Source organism: Nyctereutes procyonoides, unplaced genomic scaffold (assembly GCF_905146905.1).
Source record: "Nyctereutes procyonoides isolate TBG_1078 unplaced genomic scaffold, NYPRO_anot_genome, whole genome shotgun sequence".
Taxonomy (NCBI): Eukaryota; Metazoa; Chordata; class Mammalia; order Carnivora; family Canidae; genus Nyctereutes; species Nyctereutes procyonoides.
The window spans coordinates 36961938-36988778 of NW_026575133.1; the positions used below are offsets into that span (position 1 = coordinate 36961938).

The 26841-nt window shown below is 57.2% G+C and overlaps 1 protein-coding gene across 2 annotated transcripts in view; it reads right to left on the bottom strand.

Annotated features, from left to right (window-relative positions):
* The window catches only part of MLPH (melanophilin), a 47995-nt gene that overhangs the window by 14912 nt on the left and 6242 nt on the right, over nucleotides 1-26841 (bottom strand). Inside the window, exons 2-9 of one of the 2 annotated variants that reach the window (XM_055300423.1) lie at nucleotides 26025-26155; nucleotides 9659-9880; nucleotides 9436-9548; nucleotides 7404-7442; nucleotides 5886-5989; nucleotides 4339-4455; nucleotides 3047-3248; nucleotides 913-1058 (exon numbers count right to left, since the gene is read on the bottom strand). In XM_055300423.1, the coding sequence (XP_055156398.1) occupies nucleotides 913-1058; nucleotides 3047-3248; nucleotides 4339-4455; nucleotides 5886-5989; nucleotides 7404-7442; nucleotides 9436-9548; nucleotides 9659-9880; nucleotides 26025-26134 (1053 nt within the window). In that variant the 5' untranslated portion in view covers nucleotides 26135-26155. The remainder of the gene's footprint in view (nucleotides 1-912; nucleotides 1059-3046; nucleotides 3249-4338; nucleotides 4456-5885; nucleotides 5990-7403; nucleotides 7443-9435; nucleotides 9549-9658; nucleotides 9881-26024; nucleotides 26156-26841) is intronic. The other variant, XM_055300424.1, reaches the window with a different exon arrangement.

Sequence of the window (26841 nt, forward strand, 5' to 3'; positions counted from 1 at the left end):
GCAGTCAGGCCTTACTGGGGTCGGTGCATCTGTATCCACCTGGTGGTCCTGCTCTCCTCCTAGAAAGCGCTGTCGCCTTCCCCCCGGTACCGTGTACTTGCTCAGACCTAAGCCAATTATCTGTAAACGGGACCACGGTTTCAACTCCGTGAAGGGAACCCGGGGCACTCAGGAATCTTGTGATTTGTTCCCTAAATCGGGGTCTTCAGTGTGAGGGGGTCTCACTAATTTAACAGGTGTTACGTCTTCTAAATTTTCTTAAAACCTGCGTGAAGTCTGCTGAAGGTACAAAGCAGTGGAGCACGTCCTCCTCTTGTGGGTGACCTGAGGATACTTGGTGGAGTGGAGAGCGAATACCGGCATCAAAAGGAGCCAAGTGGCGACACAAGCTAGACTATGACGGACCTCAAAGCACTATTCCTGCGCGCAGGGAGCCGGGCACGGAAGGTCCCGCAGGGGACGCTTCTGTCTACGTGGAAAGCCTGGAAAGGGCAAATCCAGGAGACGAGAAGCAGGCTGGTGGCGGCCAGGGCCTGTGGGGAGGGGCGGGGAGCGACGCTAACGGGAAGAGTTTCCCTCTGGGGCGATGGCGTTTTGGTGGGACCCTTGTGGCGGCGGCTGCGTGACACTGTGAACGTCCCAAGTGCGAGCGAGCGTCCGCTTCGGAATGGCTAATTTTATGTTGTGTGGATTTCACTTCAACGAAACGATGGATATTTTGATGATACCACAACGCACGTCGGTTTGTGCAGATGTAGGGTTTTAAATTCAATACTTGAGGTATTTTGAAGGCTCTGATTTCTCCACCAGGACGTGATGTTAAGCTAAAAAGCCTCCTCCCCAAGCAGCTGCAAGGAGGAGCTTCCCAGACGCCTTACCTGGCCCTCAGCTTTACCTGGCCCTCGGCCTTACCTGACTCTCAGCTGGAGTGTGGCCTCCCCGTCGGGGATGCTGGGAGGTGGTGCCCGGAGCCCCGGCGTCCTCGTCTTCGGAGACGGAGATGTCCGCGTCGGCCAGATGCTGGGAGCGGAGGGGCTCCCTCCCGATGGCGTGCGTCCCTTTGGGGTGACAGTGGGTTTGACTTATTTAGAGCGAAAAGCAGGAAGCCAGTGGACACACTTTCCCGATAAAGAAAAAGGAGAGATTACAGCCGCCGAGATGTGCCGGTGGCCCCTGCGGAGGGGGAGCCGAGAGCTTAAGGCAAAGGCGGATGGAGCTTCAGGCAAGGCGCAGCCTCGGTGGGCCGCAGGAGACAGCCGTGTGCGCAGGAGGCTCACAGCACCCCGGGGCCGCTGCCTGGGGTCAGGCGGACGGGGCCCCCGGGAGCTTCCACGAGCAGAGGTGACTTTAGGAAGTCCTTCCACACGTCACTACGGGCTTTTTCTCACGCCAGACCTTCTGTGGGCACGGGTCCCCTCCCGTGGGCCTGGAAATGCTTGTCCTGGGCTCCGGCTGCGGGGGGCTTACTGTCCCCACGGCCTCCCCAAGAGGTCCCTCCCGGGGCTCCAGGCAGCCTGGACAGCACGGTGCCCGGCCACGCTGGGACCTGATGGGGGACAAGGAGCTGTGTCCGGGGATGACCCTCGCCAGGAGGTGCCGCCCGGGAGCTCCTGCGGCAGGAAGTCACTGTGCACAGCGACTTCTGCACTCCACGGGCACGACGAGTCCTGCCGAACCCCTGAACGAGCTGCCGGGAGGGCTCCGGGCGCCAGGGACACTCTGGCCCCGGGACACACAGGTTCCAGCCCGGGACGTCCCAGCCCACGGCGACAGGGTGGACGTGCGCGGCTTTAAGCCCATAGGGTTGTGATCCTACGATCCCGCGCGGTGCCTACGAGCACGCCGCCCGTTATGCGGTAACCCCTCTTCGCAGAGAGGAGAAACTGGGTCACAGCGGCTAAGCGGGTTGGTCGAGCGTCGTGCCGCGTCCCACCGCACCTGCAGGTCGTCTGAGGCACTCTGAAGGACGGCGCTGCCCGTCAAACCCCGACAGGTCACTGGGAGATGCCCCCAGTTTAAGGGATGAGGTGGAGACTGTGCTATTTGGACAGAATGGCTGGGCTCGGAACTCCGCGCCGGCCGTCTCCCTGGGCCTCTGTCCCCGCCCTGCCCGCCGCCCCACGGTCCGGTGCTCGGGGTGGTGAGGGGTCACGGCGGTGGCGGCAGGGAGGGGGGCACGAAGTCTGCGCACGTCTCCATCCTAGGACTTGTTCGATGTAGATTCACTTACTGTTCGGGGGGCAGTGAAGCCCCATGTTCCCCCCGAAATGCCTCCAGCATCCTAACTGCCCTGTGCACCATGAGATTATGGCCCCTAGGATATAATGAAAAGGAAAACGGAAAGTGGACCGATTTCCTGGCGGACGGTGTCTTAACCACATTTCCGGGCAGCTGGCCCCCGGCTCGTTAGCGGGACGGCGGGCGGCCTCTGCGGTCTGCTCGGCTCCCGCAGCAGTAGGGGCTCTGAACTCCTGAACCCACCCTCCCCCAGGGCACAGGGAAGACAGCCATTCAGGATCTCATTATGAAGCACATGTCTGCCAACGAGATTAAACCGAGCAAATCCAGGTTCTCGGCACGCACAGGCCTCCCAATTCCCAGCCAGGAGCCGACAGCGGGCCAGGGGAGGCGGTGCCCGGGGGAACCTGTACCAGCCGTCCCCCCAGGTTTGGAGCTGCCCGGTCCTTCGGTCACGATGGGCGGTCCAGGTGACCGGTGATCCTAATCCCTTCAGGGACACCTGCTTGTCCCTACAAACCAGCTCAGGATCTTCCCTAAAGGCCGCAGCAAGCTGTGCGGCCAGTTGAGTCATTAGCGCTGGAACTTCTGAGGGTTACAAGAGAAGCACCCAGCTCCGGGGTCGGGGTGGGGTGGGTGTGGGGACGGCGGGGGCAGGTGTGGATGGTGTCCACCAGGACGGCGTGTGTCGGACAGTCAGAGCGAAGGAAGGGGTTGCTACGAGTGAGCCAGCGCGTCTGCACCCGTCGGGGCAACAGGCAGGCCCCTCCCCGGCCTCCTCCCCCGCAGAGCCCATCGAGGGACCTACCAGCTGTGGCTGTGCTGCAGGACCCCGCAGGGGGGCAGGGCTCCGCGAGGGCGTCCCGTCCGGCAGGTGAGAGGCTGTCCATCTGCTCTTCTGGATGCGCACAGCACCCAGAGGCATCAACATCCGCCTCCTCCAGGACGGCGGCCTCCTGGGAGGCGTCCTCTGCACGAGGCTCATGCGTGAGGGCCTGGGCACACGGGACCTGCGGTTTTACGAGGAGGGTCAGCTCCTTGGCATGTGGGTCCTTCCCAGTCCCAGTCTCCAGGGTTTCCAGGCATCATCTGAGCAAACGCCAGACACCCCTCAGCTCCGGCCCCTCGCAACTCACTGCCCTTTGCTTTCAGAAATCCTGCTGAACCCGCTTGCTGACTACTCTGCATCATGCGTCCGTGGAGGGCTGAGGTTCCCGATGCCCTAGGCCACTCATCACACGAGGGACCTGAGACCCACCTGACAGCCTCGGGGGCTCCAACTTACCTGTAGCCCAAAGCCCCGAGGAGGCCGATGGGGAGGTGACTGTTTTTGGGGGTATGCATTGTTCTGTGTACACCCTAATACTCCCAGAAAAGCGAGTGGGGGTGTGGGTGGGGCTCCCGGGGGGCCCCTGGGTGCCGCCCCAGCACCTCTTCTACCCGCTGGGGTCTCTCTATTGCGCCATCGTCCCCAAGGAAACAAGGTGCAGAGGGCTCCTGGAAGCCACATGCCCCAGGGCTCTTTTCCAGTGTGAGGGGGACAGGAAGGAAGCAGTGGTCAGGCCCTGGAGGCCACGGGAAGTGGAGACCGCAGGGGCTGGTCTTGTGGCCCAAAGACGTCTGGGGAGCCAGCCCACTGCCCCCAAAGTGGTCTGTGCATCCGCCTGGGCAGAGGCATCCCCACCCCAGCTCTGGCCTGGTGCCGCCGCAGGGACGTCCAGGCACACGTGAAGCCCTGAGTCCAGAGCAGACACCGGTCCTCGGGCCTGCCCTCCTGAGTCACGGGGTAGAAAACCTTATTTCTGGGACGGGCAGTCACCCCGAAATCCCTGGGCCCCTCATCTGTCCAGCCCGGTTCCCACGTTCCCATCCCGTACACCACTTCTCCAAGCTGCCAGCCCCGTCTCTGCAGAGATGGGGAGTGAGAAGCTTCTGGACCCTGTGCCCTCACCCTGACTCTCCCCTGGCCTGTCGTGCCCCGAAGCCTGCTATGGCCATCGGACTCCTTCCCAGAGCGCCCCGTCCCCCACCTGGGGCCCACGTACCTGTCGCTCAGGTTATCCCCGGAAGGCTGGGGGACAGAAACGAGAGTCCACTGACCTGCAGGCTGTCTGTGGCCACTGAGACTGGGGACGAGTGGGGGGGGTGACTTCCAGACCAAGTGGAGTCGTCAGAGTCTGCCTCAAAGTCCAAGTCGTGGAAGGAGAGGCGCTTTTTCTTCACAGGTGCGGGCGGGGGCAAGAGGAGGAGAGTCAGAGTCAGCCTCACAGAGAGGACCGGGGGCCCCTCGGCCCTGGGCAGCGGGAGGGGGGCGCCCCCAGGGGCTCATCTACCTCCTACACTAGAAACAAATCCGAAGGAGCTCCAAGGGGTCCGGAGGCCCCGCTGCCCCGAATTCCCCGCAAGATCGGCATCCTCAGCATCTCTTAGAGCAGAAGGAAACACCTGCTCGGCCCGAGGGGCATGGGGCTGCTCAGAAGTGCTGAGGACACGGGCCCTGGAGGGCTGCGGCCTCGGGGTGTTGGGTGGGGGGCCGGGGAGGGGCCGGAGGTCTTCTCCGGGGCTGATGGCTGCTTCTCTCCCTTCAGAGGTGTATATGGGGGGGCGGTTCATGCAAATGAGGGGGTCCCTCCCCCCACCCCCCCACCCCCGCCGGGGATGCAGACTTGGAGGAGAGCTCCCTGGTGTTCAGATGAAGAGCACCAGCCCACTGAAATCCTCCCCCACGACGATCTTGATCCTTTAAAGGTATCGCATAGGGAATGTTCCGGACACTGGCTAGTACTCTTCAAGCTCAGAGTGGCAGGAATACAATTCTCTCGCTGTAGACTGGCCGGATCTGGCCGGTGCCGAGTCTCATGGACCCCAGCATCGGGGACCCCGTGTCTCCCGACTAAACTCATCATCCACCCCTGCCCCAACCTGCCCCCTTCCGTCATCCCACCCAGAAACGCTGGGCCATGCTTTGCTCGTCTATCATCAAAAATAAGTAATAAAATGGGCATAAAACTGGGTGGCTCAGTGGTTTAGCGCCTGCCTTCGGTCCAGGGCCTGATCCTGGAGACCCGGGATCGAGTCCCGCGTCGGGCTCCCTGCATGGAGCCTGCTTCTCCCTCTGCCTGTGTCTCTGCCTCTCTCTCTCTGCCTCTCTCTCTCTCTCTCTCTGTGTGTCTCTCATGAATAAATAAAATCTTTAAAAAAAATAAGTCATAAAATAAGTGAAGATGGAGACCAAGACGAATAACAGGCTCATGGTCGCCTATAAGGAAAAGTAAAATGTTCACAGGAAGGAGTCTAAAGGGGGTCCCCTTCCCTAAAAGATGCAGGGTGCTCTGGGACCCCTGCTTGCCCTCACAACCTCACAAACGTGCCCCCCCCCCCGGGACTCTGGCTGAACGGGTCAGGCAGGCTTCTCTGCAGCCTCTGCCCACCCCACACCTTGCTTTGGGGTTTCTTATGGTGAGACCACGTGTGAAAGCAGCTCCTCTTTCATGCTCAGTCTCAGAGACTGCCCAGGCACGGCAAGGGAGGCGGGGTCTTGTGCTCATGCTGAAGCACCCAGGAGAGTCGTGGAGAGCACGGAGATTTTTAGGAAATCAGGACCCAAGCCTCCCACTTGGCAGTGGGGATGTCTGGGAAGGACTTACTGTGCTGCCGAGGGGCTGGGCCTGGGCCACTGTGCCCGGTTCTCCATCCTCATCTGTCTGTTCACTGTCTCCACTTCCCTCACCAGGGCTTGGCTCCGGCCCACCTGCAACGGACACCTGCATGACTCCACCCGGGGAGAGACAGACGGGGGGCAGACCATTCATCCACCACCCACACATCCACCTACCTACCCATCCATCCATCCACCCCGCCCATCTACAGCCCATCCACACACCCATCTACCCCCACCCATCTGTCCACCCGTCTACCTACCTACCACTCACCCACCCACCCACCCACCCACCCATCCATTCTCCATCCACCCATCTACCCGCTGTGGATCCATCCATGCAGGCAAGCTCATCTGCTGGCCTCACAGAGACCTTTCCAAGCATCATTTAGACCCGTTCTGAATCCCAGCAGGAAACTATTACTTTGCAACAATTTTGTCAAGGGTCACACCTTCAGGCATTTGCTCTCCATTCCTGGACTGCTTCTTGGGCAATCTCACCCCCTGGCCTTGTGGTGGGGGAAGGAGGCCAGAGCTAAGTCATGTTTTCTCAGTCATTTCATCTGCTGATCCTGCCCCCCTTTCTCTGCCCTGGCCAGGCCCTCACCTGAGCACCCAGGTGGCCCCGGCCCTCTGCTCTCTCACTCACGCTGGCCTGGCCCCTGGTCTCCTGTTAGGTCACCAGAAAGCAATCCAGGAAATGGACTCTTGGGATTTAGGGCATGGATCTTCCACCTTCCCTCAGGGGCCACGATGAGGAGCTTGGGCTGTGGGGCCGGGCCCTGCACGAGCTGCCACCGCACACCCCAGCCTGTGCCACCCTGGCCCTTACTCCTTGTGCCTTTGGGTGGGGGGAGGTCTCAAGTGTGAACAGCAGGGCATTTAGTGTCCTTGAGAAGACCCAGAAAGCCTTTCTGGGTCCCCCGGACTCAGACCCATGCAGCGGACAGACCGGGTAATTATTTTCACTCTCTGGACAGTGAGCCTTGAGGAACCAACAGACAGAGGACACTGAGCTGAACTGAGCGAATATGGGCGTGGCTTCTGGAAGCCTGGGGCGTGTGCATGTGTGCATGCCCCTGAGTGTGTGTGTGCATGAGTGTGCGTGCCCATGTGTGCATGCATGTGTGTGTGCATGTGTGCAGCGTACATGCCCGTGTGTGCATATGTGTGCGTGCATGCATGTGCATACGTGAGGTTGTGTGCATGCTCCCGTGTATGCTTGTGCACGATGTGCGTGGTTTGCATGCATGAGTGTGCGTGTGTACGCACACGCATGTGGCCTGTCCCCAGGACCAAACAGGAACAGGAGCCCTGGGCCCCTGCTGGTTACCAGCTCCTTGCGCGTGTCCCTGCTGGGGAGCGTTTGCACGGCCCCCACCCTCTCCAGAGCCAGTGATTCTTAACAAAGTCCAGAGGCCTCCCCGCTGCCGTCGCGGGAGAGGGTGCGCGGGCGCCCTTGACAGGGAGGTGCAACAAACCCCACCCGGGGGCGGGAGGCACTTACTGTGGGTGTCAGGTAAGCTGCGCGCGCTGTCAGGCGAACCTGGGACCAAAGAAGAGGCGGTGGGAAGGGACAGCCTCCCGGGACCACGTGCCCGAGGACGGGTCCTCTCCCCTCCCTCCCGGCCCTGGACGATCTCCTGCCGCGGGGTCCCGTGGCTCTGCTGGGTCGCCTGGAGAAGACCCGGTGCCCCCCGCCCCCCAGGGGACCGGCCTGCACCAGGCCCTGGCTGGCCAGGTCTCTAAACAGTAACCTCCATCACTTCTAGTTTTTCAGTTTGACTACCTGAGAAAATAGACGCAACTTTCCTCCCCTGCACCCTCCGTGACTCAGTGACATCACCCCTGGACGCAGGGTGCCCCCCTCCACCCCGACCCCCTGCGGCCCGGTTCCTGCTGCCCCACAGTGCCACCTCGTGGCCCTCAGTCGTGACAACTGAAATCGGCAGGTCCCGGCTGGGGTTGGCTCCGGGGCTGCGGCCCGGCTGGGCGTCACCATCCCACAGCCTTTCCCGCAGCCCACCTGGTGCCTGGAGATCGGCACCTCCCAGACGGAGGCCACGTCCTCAGGGGATCCCGTGAGGCCTCTGTGAACGGAGCCGCCTTTGGGGTTGAGGTTCTGGAATGCTCTGCTGTGCGGCTTTCTGTCCCGCTCCCTGAGGTTCCCACCCTCGGGCCTGCAGCGGGGCCGGACTCAGCTCCTGGGGTTGCAGGGAGAGACCCTCTCGGCCGGCTCCTGGCTGCCCGAGTGGGCAGGGGGGTATGGGCTTTCCTGACGGACTCCAGCCTGAGACAGATACAGCCTTCAAGAATCGGGTGGCAGAGGCTCCCCTGTGTCCGTGGTCCCATCTGTTGCCTCAGCACAGTTACCAGGAGAGCCTCCTTTTACTCTTGAAAATGTTCTGATTTGGACGATTTATCATGTGCCTTCTTCCCCCAAGAGCCGAAGAAGCCTCTCACCCCCTGGTTCCCTGCTCCAGGTGCTATGAGCCAAGACAGCTGAGGGGGCCTCTGGGGTGGGGGTGGGGTCCTTGTCCTAAATTCAATAATGTGCTGAGATACCTGAGAAGCACCTGGTCCAGGGAAAGCCCTAGTGCTCTGGGGGTGGCCCTGCCCAACTTCAGATCCTGCTTATCAATGTGAGACTTGATAGGACACAAGACACATGTAAGGCCCCTCCCCGGAAGGCCTGAGGCTGGGATGTGATGAGGACACTAAGCCAAGAAGCACAGCATCTGCTCTTAACGTGCACGGGCTCCAGCGCCTTGGGCCCTTGCCTTGGTCCTTCACTTGGAGAGACTCAAGGCGCCCAGCCCCCAGACACCCGCCTGATGGGCTGTGCCAGCCCGAATGCTTGGCCAGGCTTAATGGCAGAGCCTGGAACTCAAGTGGCAGGGACAAGGCACTTGTCCCCTGCAAACACTGCTTAGTCATCTCTGTTCAATTTCCAAACTTCGTCCTTCCCCTGAAATGATCTCCCTTCCCAAATACCTTAAAAGTGGACAATTCAGGCGAACGTACGGTTAGTGCAAGATCACAGTCTAGGTTTTGAGTTCATTATGGAATAAATACTTGGATTCAAAATATCAAAACACACTGCTGCGTTACAATCAGGACCCCTGAGTCTTGATAATCATCAGATGCACAGGGGATATTTCCCGAAAAGAGAAAGCCTAGGCCCCAAACTGGGCTCCCGGGGAGGAAAGGCCTGGAGAATGTGTTGTATTAGCCCGCGAGCGCCTGGCTATTCGACCGGCCACGGAGTTTGAGACCTTAGCTGTCAGTTCTCAACCTGCTAGAAAGCATGGAAAAATATGATTTCAAATAGTGGGGGTGTCAAGAGCATGCAGGACTTCCCAGGGGGCGAGGCCAGGGGGGTGCAGATGTTTGCATCCCACGGAAAGGAGCCAACCTCGCCTAAAACACCTGAAACGGACAGACAGGTGCACACTCACATTCCAAAGGATCTGCTTGGTCTTAAAACATAAAACATGCCTGGGAACACAAAGGGCCCCCGGGAGAGACGCACTCCTCACCTGCACCCTGCAGCCGTCCGCACAGGGACCGGATCACCTTGGCACTCCCGAACCGCTTGAAGCGGGCCCTCAGGTGCTTGTGGTACCACTCTACCGAGCCGATCTTCACAACTCTGCGGAGACACAGAGCTCAGGCCCGCGGCACTGCCCCGTGCAGCACACGTCCGTGCCCGCCCTTCTTCAGCCAGCACCACGTGTCAGGCCCCAATACCCACTGGCTCACCTGGCCAGGTGGCAGGGGTCGCAGAGCCAGCCCTGCTCCTCCGGGTGGGCGTGGCTGCAGTCTTGGCAGGTGAAGAGGTGACAGTCCAGGCACTGCCTTTTGGGGGTCACGAGAAGCCGGTAGGGCTGCAGGCAGCGGGCACAGTGGGTCTCATTCAGGTGCGCGGAGTCCGCAAGCAGCTCCCGCTGGGAGCTTTCCTTCTTAATCTTGCCCTTTAACCCCCTTAGGAAAATATCAGAAACAGGAAATCTATTAGACACCTTCCTTGTTTTTGCAACAGGTTTTAATTTTTAAAAAGATTTTATTTATTTATTCATGAGAGACACAGAGAGAGGCAGAGACACAGGCAGAGGAAGAAGCAGGCTCCTTGCGGGGAGCCCCATGTGGGACTCGATCCCGGGTCTTCAGGATCACACCCCGAGCCAAAGGCAGATGCTCAAACGCTGAGCCACCCAGGCGTCCCTACAACAGGTTTTAAATGCTTGCACGCATGTGTGTGCACACACACGTATACACACACACAGGATCTTTCTCGTGTCCAGAAAACGGTGACCCAAAGTCTCCAGCTCCTTTTCTGGAGGGGGAAGCCCAATAAGTTGGGCTCAGTCACGTGCAGTCTGGGTAGGCTGGAACTGAAATACTTTATTTTTATAGAAACAAAATCGCATTTCAACATTTCTGTGACTATTTGCAATTGTACATTTTTCCAGGCTGCCTACCGAGGAGTGTCATCCAGGACCAAAGGGCCGCGGCCCATCAGGCTCAGAATCACAGGCTGGGACAGTTGCCACCACTGCCTGCACCACCTCAGCTAACTCATACTAATAGAGGAGGGACAGGGGTCCCGAACTCCAGCTCAGAGCTGGAACCTGCAGCTTTTCCTGATGCCCAGCCCAGAGCTCGGAGACTGTGCTTCGTTCGGCGCCCTGTTTCCCCGGAGGACCTGAGTCATTAGCACCGAGCATCCAACCTTCCTCAGTCGGGGGGTGAGGTGAGAGGCCCTGGGGAGCCCAGTGGGGCTGGGGGCAGGTGGGGGCCTGGGGGTGCACCTGGTCAGGCCACATGGTTATTTCAAACCAATCTACTGCCCAGTCTAATTGTTTGAGAGGAGATTAGAGGAGAGAAAAATCCAAGTGGTTCATGGGCTGGTCAGTGCTCTGCAGACGCCACAGGGAAGGCAGAGACCAAGCTCATAGACGGGCAAGGCTGTGAGGCCCCGGCCAGTCTCCCCTGCCCTGCACCCTGGGTGAGCTAACGGCCCTGCAAGGAAGGCAGCTCCAGGCAGGTGGGGGTTGGGTTGGCACCCTCCCGAGATAGTGACCGGTCGCTGCACTCCCCTGAGGTCACGAGGGTCCTGGGGACTGGGATGGGAGGCACCTCCTCACAAGCAGTTTTGGGGTCCTACAGCAGGGGAGCAAGCTGAGCTGCCCCCCACCTCGCCCTCCCCAAGGTTGGTTCCCACAGAGCAAGGCTGCAATGGCCTGGTTTGGAGGGCGTCCAGCACAGGAAACATCCAGCACCAGGGTGTCCCGGGAAAACCGCAGTTATCCCAGATCTTCCCGGCGTGCTCTCCAATTTGCACCGACTGGGAAGTGTACCCCCACACCACGGACACATTCCTTTGGTTCTGGATTCTAGAGAATGTCTGCCAAGTGCCGTATTTTTAGTTTTAGACGAGATCAACTTGATGCAATCTTAGTGGCAGGAATCAGCCGGACCCTGGGTGCCGCCGTCTTGTGGGAACACTGTGCCTGTGGTTTCTGAGCGGGACACCCCAGAGCAGGTGGAGGCTGGAGACAAGGCAGCGGTTCTGGGAAGCTCTGGGACACCGCATGTGGGGGTAAGTGGCATTTCCTGGACTTCACGGGCTTCCCGCTTCTCGTTCTTGGGGAATTTAGGCCCACAAACAAAGCTCTCATCTCAGCTTTGAAAACCAAGGAAACATGGCCTAATGCTGGCGGCTTTCCAGGGGGAGAGGTGTCACGGAGCCACGTGGGTGGGGCGGGCCTAGCCTCCTCCGTTTCCCCTGGGACTGTATCTGCATCAGCCAGAAAATCTAGAGGCCACCCCTTTGCCTCTCTCCCTCATTCTGTATCCAGGCAGAAGTACACCCCCAGCCCAGCAGGAAGAAGGCTGGGGACCCACAGGACACTCTGCACCCCAGGACGGGAAGTCCTCTGAAATAGGGGCCCCGCAGCTGGCGCCTGGACACCGACGTATTCCAGGGGCTGACTACGGCGGAAGGGATAATTACACTCGGCCTCAGATTCTCTAAAACAGAACTTCTCCTCGTCGTGGCTGGAGAGCAGGGAAGGAGGGAACCCGCGCGGGTCCAGCACAGTAGCAGCAGATGAGGCCTGCCAGCCGCGGGGCAGTCACCCCGACCCGCAGCTGCACGAGGAGGAGGAAGCGAGCCGGGCCAGGGCCCTCCGCACATCCCGCTTATTGCAAACACTGGGTCGACCAGATGTCGCTCCACTCGGTGCGCTGGCAAAAGCCCACCCTGTGCAGCTGTGAGTTCCCGTCACCCTCAGGGAGAAGCGACACCCTGCATGCGGTCGACAGTCAGAACCAGAAGACTAGAAACCAGTGTGGCTGGGATTCAGAGAGAGGAGGCGGGAGGGAAGGAACCAGGTTGAGATGGAAAGACCACAGGCTAGGTTCGCTGGGGTGGAGGAGAGATGGCTCAAAGATGGCAAGGGACGGCCACTGACGACGGGGAGGAAGACGGGCAGAATGACCATCGCAGCATCTTAAGTCCCGCGACTGAGAACAGTGGTTCTCGGGGTGTCGTACAGGGACCGCTGGAGGCCCTCGAGACCCTCTCAGAGGCTCCACTTGGTCCCCACTATTTTAGTAACAATGCTGAGATGGTACTTGTCTCGGTTGCTCTTTGGCACCTGCACCAGTGGTGCAGAAGCAACGGCGGGACCTTAGCAGGGGTCAAGGCAGAGGTGCAGACCGTCCCAGCAGCCCTTGCAGTACGTGCCACAAAGGTAAAGACGGGCATGTCTTTGATGAAGCGTGTCCCGATGAAAGGTACGTCCTTGATGCTGCAGTAACAGCCGTTCATCTTCCTCAACCTTGACCCCTGAGCACATGTCTTTTCCACATCCGGTGTGAAGGAATTAGTATGCACTCAAAGCATTTCTGCTACACCCCGAATCACCCCCAAGGTCTTGATGCGAGGAAGCAGGCCACTGCTGGAGCTCCAACGTGAACGAGAATTTTTCTTTTTTCACCAAGCCTCATTTTTACTTCGAAGAACAACTGGAAGATGAACTATTCTGACTTGGGCGTTTGTCAGACGTTCCCTTAGAAATGAACACAGGGAGCCCGTCACCTCGAGGAAAAGCAAGTGACAATGTTTGTGGCCAATGACAAAACTCAAGCTTTCAAGCATGAAGAAGAATGTCGGGAAATGTAGGTCTGCCACTGTGAGCTTGACAGTGTCCATCACGTAGGGGTTGCCGAGGAGGTTGGCGGTGATGGTAGTATTCCATGTGATTTTTTTTTGGGGGGGTAACAGATGAGATGTGTCACCATTTGGAAACTGTATATGGTGCGACCAAATCGCACATGGATACAAGATGCACTTCGAGTGCAGGACAGAGCAATGGATTTTAACCTAACGGGGAAGGAAAAGTTCATTGTTACACTTGCTTTCAGATTCCACCATGCAGGGGGCACCTGGGGGCTCAGCCGTTGAGCGTCTGCCTTCGGCCCAGGGCGTGACCCTGGGGTCCTGGGATCAAATCCCGCATCAGGCTCCCCCACAGGGAGCCTGCTTCTCCCTCTGCCTGTGTCTCTGCCTCTCTCTCTGTGTCTCTCATGAATAAATAAATAAAATCTTGAAAAACAAAATCACCGGTTGCTACTGGGTTCCCACGTAGTATCAAAGCATGATGTCCAGAATCATCTGGGAAGACAACTGAAACATGCCCTTCCCCCCCAACTACGTATCTGCACGAGGACAGGTTTTCTTCAAATCCTTCAGCCAAAACAACATATTATAACACATTCAAAACAGAAGCAAGACGGCAATTCAACCATCTTCTATTACCCCAGCCACTGAAGGGATTTCCAAAAACACAGAACATGCCAGTCTCCTCATTTGTTTTGGAAAAAGTTACTTTCCCTAACAACGTTGGTTGCTTACGTTAACGTGTAAGCGATTTACTGCTGTTATTTTTAAGTGAATGGATGACTGTTTTTGAAACGCCTGGCTCTCATTTTTTTTTAAAACATTACTGTTATTTATTTATTTATTATTTATTTATTATTATTATTTTTAGATTTTTATTTATTTATTCATGAGGGACACAGAGAGAGGCAGAGACACAGGCAGAGGGTGAGGGAGAAGCAGGCTCTATGCAGGGAGCCCGACGTGGGACTCGATCCCGGGTCTCTAGGATCAGGCCCTGGGCTGAAGGCGGCGCTAAACTGCTGAGCTACCCGGGCTGCCCTGGCTCTAATTTCTGATAGGGTACGCGCCGACATGCATAATCCATACGAACGTAAGCTCTTTGGGGTTCTCGATAATTCAAGAATGTAAAGGGAGCCTGAAGCCAAAATGCTTGAGAATGGCTGATTCGGAAGCAAGTCTGCTGCCCCAGACGCAGAGCCAAGGGCTGAAGGGAGGGGGACGAGGAGGGAGGGGGCGGCCGTGGAATCAGGGATAGACGGAGGAGTGCCGCGAGGGGTGCCCCCAGGACCACAAACCCACAGCACCTTGCTCTGCCAGCCGGCCTCCAGCTCGGCCTGGGCACCAACATCAAGAGCCCAGAGTGGAGGGGGGATGCCCGTCGTCCTCAAGAGAGGCGTAGTGGCCTGGGGTCCGGTGCAAGGAAAGCCCTTTGAAGATGGGACGGGGCAAGGAAGTCCCCTCGAGGTAACAAATGGGTGTGGAAGGGAGGAGGACTGGAGGCGACATGAGGCAGTCAGACCCGCGTGTCCTTGCTCCCCAGCCCCTTAGGGGCGAATCTGGAGGGAAGCAGAGTGGAAACGCATGAGTCCTGGGGACAGCCCGGGACCCAGGGGTCAGTGGTGCACCCTCCAGGGTCAGCTAGGGAGGAGCACATGGTGGCCACAGCACCAACCTGCCCCAGCAGCCACTGAGAGAGGGATGAGCTTGGACCAGGGCTTCTGCTCTCTGCCTCCTGCATTAGGGGATCCTTAGGTGTGGGACAGCACGAGGGGCTGGGGACCCGGAGGCCTGGGGTTGGGGCAAAGAGGCCGCAGCACGTGAGGCTGGGATCGAGGATCTCAGGGGTGGGTGCCAGGGGCTCCCAACGCCCGGCCAGTACAATTCACACATGAGCGATGGTCCCCATCCTGTTAGCTGACCTGACTGACCCTCCACGATCCAGTGGCGGTGTATGGAGTCAAGACCCCAGCAACCCCGTCCACCCCATGAAGGCCAAAAGCAGGGGGTGTGGAGATGGGGGGCTCTGAAAGACAGGCCTAAGCCAGGAAGAGTCCGTGCCAGCGAGCGGGGTCTCGGATACCAGACACCAACAAGCTGAAGCATCTTCTGCTGGCGCGGTGGGGGCTCACGAGCGACCTTAGACGGCTAATAAATGAACTGCTCTTCTCTGCACACCCTGGTTGGCTGTGACTTTTGACCATGCCACGGAAGCGGTGATCACTGGGAGAAACCATGAAAACTCTCCTAACCAGGAGGGAAAAAGAGCCAGATCTGCAGATTAGGAGGTGCTGGGTTGCAGGCCACACACACACGCGGGCTGTTGGGATCGCTCGGTGAGGGCGCGGCAGGCTCGCTCTGGGGGAGCAAGGGTCGGCTGGCAGGTGGAGAGAGAGCTGGAAGCCACGGGGCAGTTTCCGGATGCTGCTGTAGCAAATGCCCACACCTTTCGTGGCTTAAAATAACACCAACTTTTTACCTGATGGCTCTGGAGGTCAGAAGTCTGACGTGGGTGTCACTGGGCCAAAATCAAGGTGCTGGCAGGAACCGTGAGCCTCCCGGGAGGCCGTGGGGGAGGCTCTGTGCTCTGGCTCTTTCCAGCGTCCCGAGGGCGTATCGCTGGCCCTTCCTCTACCGTCAGAGCCAGCAGGGCGGGCGCGGTGCACCTCGCAGTGAAGCGCTCTGGCTCTCGCACTGTCCTGCGTCCCTCCTTTCCTCTTGCAGGGCCTTTTGCGATCACCCCAGGCCCAGCCGGGTCACCCAGGACCATCTCCCCAAGTCCAGGCCATGTGATGAGCAGCCTTAACTGCAATCGGCAAGCGGATCCCCCTTTTGTCACATAACCTGACATAATCACAGGCCCCATGGATCAGGATGCGGGTGTCTCCAGGGGGGGCACATTATTGTGCCAGAGTTCCGAACGGCAAGTTGTGCGAGAGGGGATATCACGCCCAGCCGAGAGCGTCCTGAATGTAAACTCCACAGCCCGGGCCCTTCCTGAGACATTAACCTGCAGGGGTGCTCCAGACAGACCCCAGGTGTGACCCTAGGAACCGGGTGTCGGGGCCTGCAGGCACCGATGGGCCTCAGGAGCAGGATGCTGAAGTATGGAAAGCACGGCGCCCCAAAGAAGCAGGACGGTCAGTCACAGCTGAACAAGCAGGACAGCGTAGCATAATGATAACCGAAGAGCAAGTATGTGGATCTTTTTTTTTTTTTTAAGATTTTATTTATTTATTCGTGAGACCCAGAGAGGCAGAGACACAGGCAGAGGGAGAAGCAGGCTCCATGCAGGGAGCCCGATGTGGGACTCGATCCCAAGACCCCGGGGTCACGGCCTGGGCCAAATGCCAGTGCCAAGCCACTGAGCCCCCCCAGATGTCCCCTGTTAGCAGCATTTTTAAAGTGAGCCACGTTCGCCCCCGTCTCATGCGGTGGGGAGCTTTCAGAGAGTATCTCAGGAGCCCCCATCTGCTGGCAGAGATCGCAAATCCCCATCTCCACCTGTTTACCTTTCTGAGGAAGGTTTCGCAGGCCTAATATTTGATTTTTGGGCAGTGCCCTTGGAAACAGGGTGTTCTATTTAGGTAAGCTGGGTCCTCGCCCAGGGGCATGAGTCACTGCCTGCGCCGAGCGCCCTCGCTCCCCCTGCACCTCGGGATTACCCAGGATTACCCAACCCTTTCCGGCACAGACGCAGTCGAGAGGCCACCATCCTGAGCCTCCATCGACGGGGGCGCAGCAACCTGCAAACTCAGGACCTCATCGGCCGTCGGGGCCAGCATGCAGGTGTCCCCAGGCCTGGCTCTTCCCCAGGTGGAGGGGGTTCAAGACATACCCGGGGCCATTACCTGCCCGTTCGCTTCAAGGGGGGGGGGTTTGCTTAGGTGCCACTCTGTACTTACAGGATATGAAAACATCACGTGCACCTTTTCTGTAGCTACGACTTTTTCATACCCGAGTAACGAGGACAAATGTCACTTAGGAGCAATAATGCAGAGCGACGCAGAGCAACATCTCCCCTGCCCCACGCAGTCCCACAGTTAGCGACTTCTGGACGTTCTTGGACATTCCTCGCCGCCGGGGACGCTGGCCCATCCTCAGCGTCCTCTCTTGGAAATGCAGATAATAACAGAAGCCGCGTGGCAAGCTTGTCTAGGGGGTAAACGATGCAACACGGACAAAGCCCCAAGTGCACGTTGGTCATCTGTGCACACTCAAGACGGCTGCGAGTCTTCCCACGGTCAGGCACTGTGCTGGGTGCTAGTGACAGACTGGAGCCCTCGCCGGGCCTGACACGGGTGTCGATTCTACTCAGCAAGTGCATGACTCATAGGATAACAGACGAGCCCTAAGGGCCGTGCAGGGGGATCCAGCAGGCTAAGCAGAGAGAAGTGTTGGGAGGGTGGGGACTGTTTTAGAAAGGGCACCCGGGGAGGCTTCTTGGAGGAGGCAGTGTCTGAGAAGGGATGTGCGTGATGTGAGGGAGGGAGCCAAGGAGACCAGGGGAGGAAAGGTGCCTCACAGGGGGCCACGGGGAGGAAGACAACGGGGCAGGGAGGGTGGAGGGGAGATGTCCAGCAGAGATGGCGTGGCAAGAACCCGGGTGGCCGTGTGGCTGGTGAGCCACAGCTGGGACTTAACCTGAGGGTTGAGCCAACCGGGCTTGTGGGGGCCTGAAATGTGGGATGAGAGGGGAGGAGTGGAAATGACTGTGATTGCTGGACACTCGACCTCGGCCATCAGGCTGACTCCAAGACGGGGAAGTGGGGACCCTGGGGTGGGGGGAAGAAATCAAGACCTGCCTTAGACACGCTGGGTTAGAGATGCTGATTAAACCCCCGGCTGAGGACAGCCCTGGTGGCTCAGCAGTTTAGTGCCGCCTTCAGCCCAGGGTGTGATCCTGGAGACCTGGGATTGAGTCCCGTGTCAGGCTCCCTGCATGGAGCCTGCTTCTCCCTCTGCCTGTGTCTCTGCCTCTCTCTCTCTCTCTGTGTGTGTGTCTCATGAATAAATAAATAAAATCTTAAAAAAAAAACAGCTGAGGCGCTCAGCAGACAAATTTACCTGCTTCTGTGGGGTCAGAGGAAAGTTCTCAGCTGAGGGCATACAGCTGGGACTTGCTGTCTAGACCTGCACTGTCCAATATGGTCACCACGCGGCACATGTGGCTATCTATGTTTAGTGATAATGAGAAAAAAAAAAGACGAAGTCGGTTCCCCATTTGCATCGGGCACATTTCAAGTGCTTAACAGACACAGGTGGCTCCAGGTCGCCTCCCTGGTGGGCAGACGTGGCTCAGTTCCTGCCCCACGTGGCACAGGTCTGGAGGGTGTTAGCACCGTGGAGCAGGTGCGCATCCCTCAAGGGAGAGGGTGTGCACAGAGGAGAGCTGAGGTGGGGGTCCCGGACCCCCCAAAAATGAATACTGGGTAGGGGTGGGGGGGCAGGAGGATCAGCAAAAAAAAAAAAACCCAAAAAACAAACAACAAAACAAAACCAGAAGAGGCTGGACCACCAGGCACGAGTGTGGTGGAGCAGAGCAAGAAGCGCGGAGCCCCTGTTACTATTAGACTTTTCCGTGCATGTTAAAAAAATGAAATGCCATAAAACCATACATTTCCACAGTCTGCTTTTTCCACTTTAATACCTCGTGAGCTGGTCCTGAGGATTTATTGCTGCAGCTTTAATTTTAAAAGGGCGCCAGGCGATGCCTTGTTGGATTCACGGTAAAAGTCAGTTACGTAGCCAAAGCTTGTAATTTTGGACGTTACGGTCTTTCTAGTTCTTCACTCTTAGGATCCTTGTCGTGAGGAATTTCCTCTCCTGCTTCTCTCCGTGGCATGACTTTTAGCAAAGAGCTTGCTGGCTCAAAGGGTGGGCACCCGTTTAGGGTTTGGTTATGTTGCCCCAGACTGGCCTCCGCAAAGGTCTGATTTATCCCTCTAATCAGCCCTGCATTTGCCTGCGCCCCACAGCCGGGCTGACCCCTGGGGTTCTCGTTCATCTTTGGAAATACGTGAAAACATTATTTTGATTAGTTTCTATTTCTTCTGGTATTTCTTCAGTGTATTGGCTATGTGCATTTCTTATTTGGGGAATTTCCTCTTCATATCCTTCTCCTATTTCATCGTTTTGTTTTTTTTTGTGGTTTTCTCATTTGGAAAACTTACTCATCTTTCTAAGAAGCTTCTTACATATGAAGGATATGAATCCTCTCCACTTACACTAAATTGTTTCTTCTTTTTTAAAAATTAAACCTCTCTCGCCATTTCTCTCTCAAATAAATGAAATCTTTAAAAAAAATAAAAATAAATATTTTCTGTTAAATTTCATATATATTTTAGTCAAAACTTATTGATAACTTCTGTTGTGATTTCTTTTTTTTCCTTTTTTTTCTCTTTTTTTTCTGTTGTGATTTCTGCCTGCGTTGCTGTACATAGGTCCTTCCACTGGAAGCTGATTATTATTATTGTTTTAAGATTTTATTTATTTATTCATGAGAGATACAGAGTGAGAGGCAGAGGCACAGGCAGAGGGAGATGCAGGCTCCCTGCAGGGAGCCCGATGCAGGACTTGATCCCAGGACCCTGGGATCACGCCCTGAGCCAAAGGCAGATGCTCAACCACTGAGCCACCAGGGGCCTCAAGATTATTATTTTTTTTAATTTTATTTATTTATTTGAAAGACAGAGAGAGCACACAAGCAGGAGGAGTGGCAGGCAGAGGGAGAGGGAGAAGGAGACTCCCCGAGGAGCAGGAGCCCGACGCGGGACTCGATCCCCGGACCCCGGGATTACGACCTGAGCCGAAGGCAGACGCTTTACCAACTGAGCCCCCACTTCAAGACCATACACATATTTACCTATATTCTCTTCCAGGCATTTTTCCTAGTTACATATTTTACATTTTTAACATCTCACTTCAAAATCTGAGGTTAACCCTCACCCCGGCCGGTGGCTAGCTGTCCCCCAACTGACCTTTCCTACTGGTATGAAATGTCACCTTTATCGTCCTAGGAACTGTTACTCATCCTTGGTTGTTTTTAGACCTTTCCATGTTGTTTCATTGATTAATCTGTGAAGGCCCACTTGATTGATTGATCGATTGATTCGAAAGGGCAAATGTACCCCAATGTTTATAGCAGCAATGTCCACAATAGCAGGGCCCGCTTTATTTTAATTAACGTAGCGCTGAAATAAATGATCTCAAGGAACGAAGGCCTCCTTACTATTTTTATTTGAACTGCTTTACCTTACATTTTTGTTTTTCTGTACCATTGTCTCACGTTCCCTAAAGTGCCTTGGGAATCTCACCAGGGTTCCAGTTGGCTGATTCTCCGGCCATTAAGATGCTTGTGCAATCTCGAGCATACGGCATCACTTGCTATTTATTTAACGTTTTCATGTGAGGCTCCACCATGTTTTGTGCGATTCTCCACAGTGCTTTTGCACATTTCTGATTTGTATGTTTCTGGGTACCTCGTATTTTTATTGCAAATAAGTTTTATTCCAATATATTTTCTAATTGATTATTTTTCCTATATATTTTCTAGTTGATTATTTCCGATGTCTAAGAAGGGGACACTGATTTTTCTTTTATATTTTTTGGTAATTAGCCGGACTACTACATTCTCTTTTACCTTGGCTTTACGGAGAACTACCTTGGGTTTTCACATCTGCAGATAACAGGTTTGTATCTCCGGGATTTATTCTGCTGCCTTCTCTAATCGCACTGGCCAGCCCATCGAGAGCAGAGCTAAATTAGCAGGATGAGTGCTGATGATCCTCTTCTTGATGATCCTCTTCTTGTTTCTAACATTAATATATCCTGACAACTATTATTTGAGGGATACTTTTATCATGTTAGGAAAGTACTTTTAGGGCGCCTGGGTGGCTCAGTCAGTTAAGCATCAGCCTTCAGCTCAGGTCATGGCCCCGGGGTCCTGGGATCAAGCCTCATATTGGGCTCCCTGTTCAGTGGGGAGCCTGCTTCTCCCTCTGCCTCCTGCTCCCCTGCTTGTGTTCTCTCTGCCGAATATATAAATAAAAATCTTAAAAAAATAAGGATTTTTATTTCTATTTTATTAATTTAACAAAATTATCAGAAACAGCATGCTCCCACTGAGATAGTCCTATGTTCCGTCTCCCTAACACCCGGGAAGGCTCACAGCCCAGGCCTTGCACCGGGTAGCAGGCTCGGGGTAAAGAGGGCCATCCCCTCACACGAGGATCTGCCCTCCACTGAAGCTCGAGGTTCATCCACAGCAAGACATACGCCCTCGTTACAGAGCCCACGGCTCAGGACTCCACGGTGGGAAGCAGGTAGTAAGTTAAAGGTATCCTAAAGCGCCTCACTGGTGCCCATGTTGTTAACATCCTAATTTCGTCTGTCTTTGAGGTTTTGATTCTTTGGAGTGCAGTGTCACGTCCTGATGGGAAGCCAGGAATAACAGGACACTCTGTACTGTAAACACCCCACTCCCAAGTCCCTGGTCCCACACGCCAACTCCAGGGAGAGATTGCTACGTGCCTGGGGCTAAATCAAAGACAGCATGGCCTCTTTCTTCCTTCTTGTCGACTTCCAGAAACGGCCTGCAAGGAAAGCCACCCACTCGGGATGCTCTCTATGTGGTGCCATCCACTCGGGAGCTGGACCCTAGGAAAACTCGTTCTGGTAGATTCAGCGGAGAGGCAGCTGTGTTTTCTATCCGGAAAGCCACATCAAGAGGCTCCTGCTGAGGCAGTGGCCGAGACCCTCCGGCCCTCGCCTCTTACAGCTGGGATGGCCCCCGTGTCCCCCACGGGGCTCTGAACGTCCTCACACAGCCTGGGTGAGGGATCAGGGGCGTCAGTATTTGGAGGGGATGCTCTACCTCTGGTCCTGCAGGTGTCGTGGAAACCAGTCTCACAGCCATGTGGCCTTCGTCCTCCCAAATATCAGCGATCTGGGCCAGCTCATTTGTCTCGTGCTTCGACAGAGGAGACCCCAAGCTGCGCTGCTCCTACAGGGAGGGACCCGGTACCCAAGTCTCGGCCCAGGCCCTCTCCTAGCATCCTCTACGGTGGATTGGCATTTCCACGTCTGGGAAGAAATCCACCAAATACACATTTCTGTTAACTTGTAGACGTTAAAAGAAATATTTTTGTGGTTTGTTTTCAAACTGGTATATTCGGTGAGCTGACTGTTTAGCAAACTGCCCCTTGGCAAATCTGCTGCCGGCGAATCAGGCCCACGCACCGTGTCCACCGGGTGCATATTCAGGGCAGGAAAGTTCTCTCCATTTAGTGAATGTGTTTCTTGGGTTTCCACTTCTTTCCCCCATTAACTTGGTTCTATCACTGACTGTGGAAGCTTCCTCCAGCTGAGCTGTGCGCTCGGTCTCCCTTTTGGAGGGTGGCAAAGACATGAGAAACCCGTCTGAGCGATTCCCGAGCCGCTGGGTTTGTCACGGCCACTGGGTGACCACTTTCTCCTCTCGGCCCATGACTGCTTCACGGATCAGGGAACCTGGGGGTGCTGGCATTTTAGCCAACTGCTCTGTAGAATCACCGCTGGTGTCAAGAACCCAGGGTCTTCATTTTCATGCTGGGTTTAGCTGCCCCTTCTAAGCAGAGCTGCCCATCTGGGCAGAACCTGGACCCACGCGTTCGGGCCTCACGGTGCTCATCACGCCCACCCTCGTGCTCGGGAGCACATGTCTGGGTCCCGTGGCTGCCCTTGGGGTGGCTGGGGGTGACGGGGGAAAAGGTCCCTCACGGTCAGAGGCAGCTTTCCTTTCTGTTCCGTATCTAACTAGCAGCATAGTTACCGAGAGACAAAACTGTCAGATATGATAAGAAATGCAAAAACCCTTCCCTTCCTCCTCCCTCCCACAGTGACTCGTCACTTCCTGAGCCACCTGCTCCACGCATGTTTGCACAGCAACAACCAGCCCCGGTTATGCCATTTGGGCTTCGCTGCTCTTGACCTAACGCTCCCAGGACACAGGCTCTCCACACCGCGGCCTCTCTGCACGCTCGCGTTCCCAGGGCCGTGCGACCCTCCACTGCGTCAACATTCCCCATTCGACCTCCTCCCGTCATTTAATCAGCCCACCCCCGGCCACACGGCAGGCCAAGTACACGGAGCAGAGAGGGCCGATCCCCCCCATCCCACCCCCCCACCGCGTCCCACTTCTGAGCAGACGGCTCCGGGCACTTCTGAATGAGGAAGCCGCCCTGACCGTGACTGGCCCGGGGACCTGGCCCACGGCGTCACGGTCCGCATCCTTGTGGGAGCCTTCCGTTTCCAACAGCGGTGAGAGGTCACCTGGGCCTGTCTCCTCGTGGCAACGGGAATAGGACACTACGGAATGGTGGACATCAGAAGGGACTCGCCTTCACGCAAGAAACACAGGCATTTCTGGGACACCCACTCCGGCTGGCTGCTGAGACAGAGGAGCGGCCCAGCTCAAGGGTCTCTGGGAAGGAGGCTGCCTCTTGGTACCTGGCCCAGGTGGTCCTCCCTCTGCTCCTTGGAGAGCTGGGCTCCCCTCCTTCCCATTTATCTGTGTTTCTATAGACTGAAAATAAGTCGACAACAGCTGGGCTGCCCAGAGGCAGGGCTGGGTCCATCCCTGGGGAAGAAGGTGCCGTCAGGAGGGAAGGCTGCGCTGGCTTTGCTGGTGCGAGCATCGCGGCCCTGGGTAGAGCCCGGCGGCCGGGCAGGGAGCTGCTCTGGGTCACAGAGCGAGAGGACGCTGGAGTGTTCACAGGAGGAAGGGAAGAGAGGGAGGGGCCCTCAGAATGGGGAGAAGTGAGGTCAACAGAGGCAGGGAGAGAAGGGGCGGAGGGCCCGGTGGCAGCTCGGGCACCTGCGCGGTACTCGGAAGTCAGGTCAGGTCAAGGCCTGCCGTGGGCTCCAGTCTGAGGTCTCGTGTGGGTGTGTTAGGGGCTGGCGGTCCCCGGAGGCCAGCACGGAGGCAGCGGCTTCATGACCAAAGCCCGGGGGTGACCCAGGGGCCCAGGGTGGAATGGGCTGCACCAAGAGGCAGCGGGGACCCTCCGGCGGCACTGACTGGCCCCCCCCCCGCGGGCGCTGCAGGCATCGGGGGGACCCTGCTTGCTTCTCTTAGAGGCTCGGCCATTATGTGGGCTTTGTTCTGTGTTGGGACCCAGAGCTCCCCTCGCCCCTGGTCCTCCTCATCTCCCGGGGAGGGGGGGCCCGTCTTTCTCTCTCTGGACTCCCTCCCTCCTGGGGGGTCTCCTTCTGTCTGGCGACTACATGTCGGGGTCAGTTGAATAATGCTCTCCTTCCCACATGAAAATGGTCTATGGGGCAGCCTGGGTGGCCCAGCGGTTTAGCGCTGCCTTCAGCCCAGGGCGTGATCCCGGAGACCCAGGATCAAGTCCCACATCGGGCTCCCTGCATGGAGTCTGCTTCTCCCTCTGCCTGTGTCTTGGCCTCTCTCTCTCTGTGTCTCTCATGAATAAATAAATAAAAGAAAAAAAAAAGAAAAAAAAAGTCTATGATCCTAATTCCTGGGACCTGTAGAGACGTTACCTCACAGGGCAAAAGGGACTTAGCAGATGTGATCAAGGACCTGGAGGCAGCGAGGTTACCCTGGATTATCTGGGTGGGCCCGATGCCATCACAGGTCCTTGCGAGGGGCAGAGGGAGGAGGAGGAGGCGAGGGGTGGGGGCCGGATGCCAGGCTGACTGCCCTGAGGACAGAGGCAGGGCCAGGTGCCCGGGAGGCTGGGAGAGGCAAGGAAACAGGCTCCTCTCTGGAGCTTCTAGAAGGAACGCAGGCCTGCTGACACCTTGATCTTAAGGCGTCTGACCTCCAGAACCCTGAGAAACGTATGCCCTGTAAGCCACTAAATGTATAGCGTTACAGCAGCCCCAGGAAACGGATATAAAATGTCATCTATTGGTGAAAACTCTCACGGTCCCCGAGCTCCCGGCCAGCTCGCGTGGAGGCCACCGGCCCACCTGACGCCTACCAGGCACCTAACCGCAACGTGTCGGAACCCTTTCCTGGCGTCCCCCAAACCCGCTCCGCCTCATCTTCCGAGAGGGAGGCGGCGACGACCCATCCTCCCGGTGACTCAGGCCACGACCCTGGCCTCGCCCTCGGCACCCGCACATCCAGTCGTGGGCAAACTTGCTGGCTCTGCCCTCGAGGTACGTGTGACCATTCCCCGGGAGCCGTCGGCTTGCAGAGCAGAAGCCGGGTCTTGGGGTTCCCCGGCTGGACGGCTGCCGGGGCTCAGAAGGCTCAAGCCCCAGAGAGGTCCTCCAGGACCCACCGCCTGGCACCCCGCTCCTCACTAGCTCCTCTCCGCCTCCGCCTGGGGTGCTCTTTCGGCCATTCGCTCGCTGGGCTGCCCTCCTCCTCCGTGATCCTTTGCTCCGGGGTCTCCTCGATAGGCCTCTGGCCCACACGGACACCAAGAAAGGATCATAAAGGAGCTCGGGGCACAGCGAACGTCACAGGTGGGGCCGCGGGTAAATACTGGCGGAGGGTGTTGGCTCGGTCCACGGCCACCCACTCGAGGATGGGTGCCACCCAACACGCGGGAAAGAGAGGCGAAGCCAGCCTTGACGCTGAAATCCCTCCATCCCGACATTCTGGGTGTTTCCCTATTTTATCACCTTCAGCTCGCCAGGTAGCCGAAGCGTCCCTGGACTCAGGAGACCACGGGACCCTGAGCCTGAAGCTGGATCAAGAGGAACTAAAACCATTCAGGGGACACCCGAATGCAGGCTGGAAGGTCAGATCCCCTCGTTTTACTCAGGAGGAAGCCGAGCCCGGAACGCAGGACGTCTCCCAGCGCCCGGCTTCCCATCCAGCGTCCTGCACCTGTGCTTCCTGCTGTCTGCCCCCCCCCCCGAGGGCGCCCCGGTGAGGCCCCTCCTGAGGACGCCGGAGGGACCGGCTCGGCCCTACACACTTACTCCAGTCGTTCCTCTTCTTTCCTTCTCAGGTCAAAGTCCCGCTGAACCACTTCCCAGACGTGCTTGGCCTCTTCGTCCGTGAGCTTGGAAAGATCCAGTTTTTTCCCCATCTCTGCTTGTCAGGATCACACCTGGAATAGGACAGGATCACAGGTGGTCACCCCGAAAGCCCGTGGACAGAGGCTACATCACAAGGCCCCACAAGAGGGGCCACGGGACACGCCGAGTTCCCAGGTACTTTGGCCCCGGACGGAAGGGTTTTCTAGAACAGACAAATTCCTGTCTGGAAACTTGTGTTGTTTAAATGGTGTTAAGGTTTATGTGTGACGTTCCTGCACACTTGGAACTCACACACGTAGCCCCGGGGCCCTTTGTCCCTCCGCTGTGACATAACGTCGGTGACGTCAGTATCTTCCCCCTGCCCCAGGGTCATGTGCTGCAGTGGGGACCCCAGAAACGCTGGGGAAACGCTGCAGAAGGGCTCCATCCCCGGGGCTTCTCGCCTTCCAGCTCCTGGTGGAGGGTGATCCTGTCCTGTTTCCAGGCAACCTCCCCTCAGATTCATGGTCAAGCTGTGGAGTCACCGTGCACGCCCTGGCCCCGAGAGGTCGCCCCAGTCCGATGTCTTGAGGTCACTGTGTCTGCGGGGGGGGGGGGGGGCCTGCACGTACTTCCCAGGGTGGGGCCCACCTGCCGGCAGAGGAGTGGGGACCAGGCCCGTGGACAACATGGTCAGCGGGAGCGGGTGTACCCGAGGGGGGTCGGCCGTGGGGCTCGAGCCTGGGTGCACGTTAGGTTCACCGCCAGCGCTGGCCTC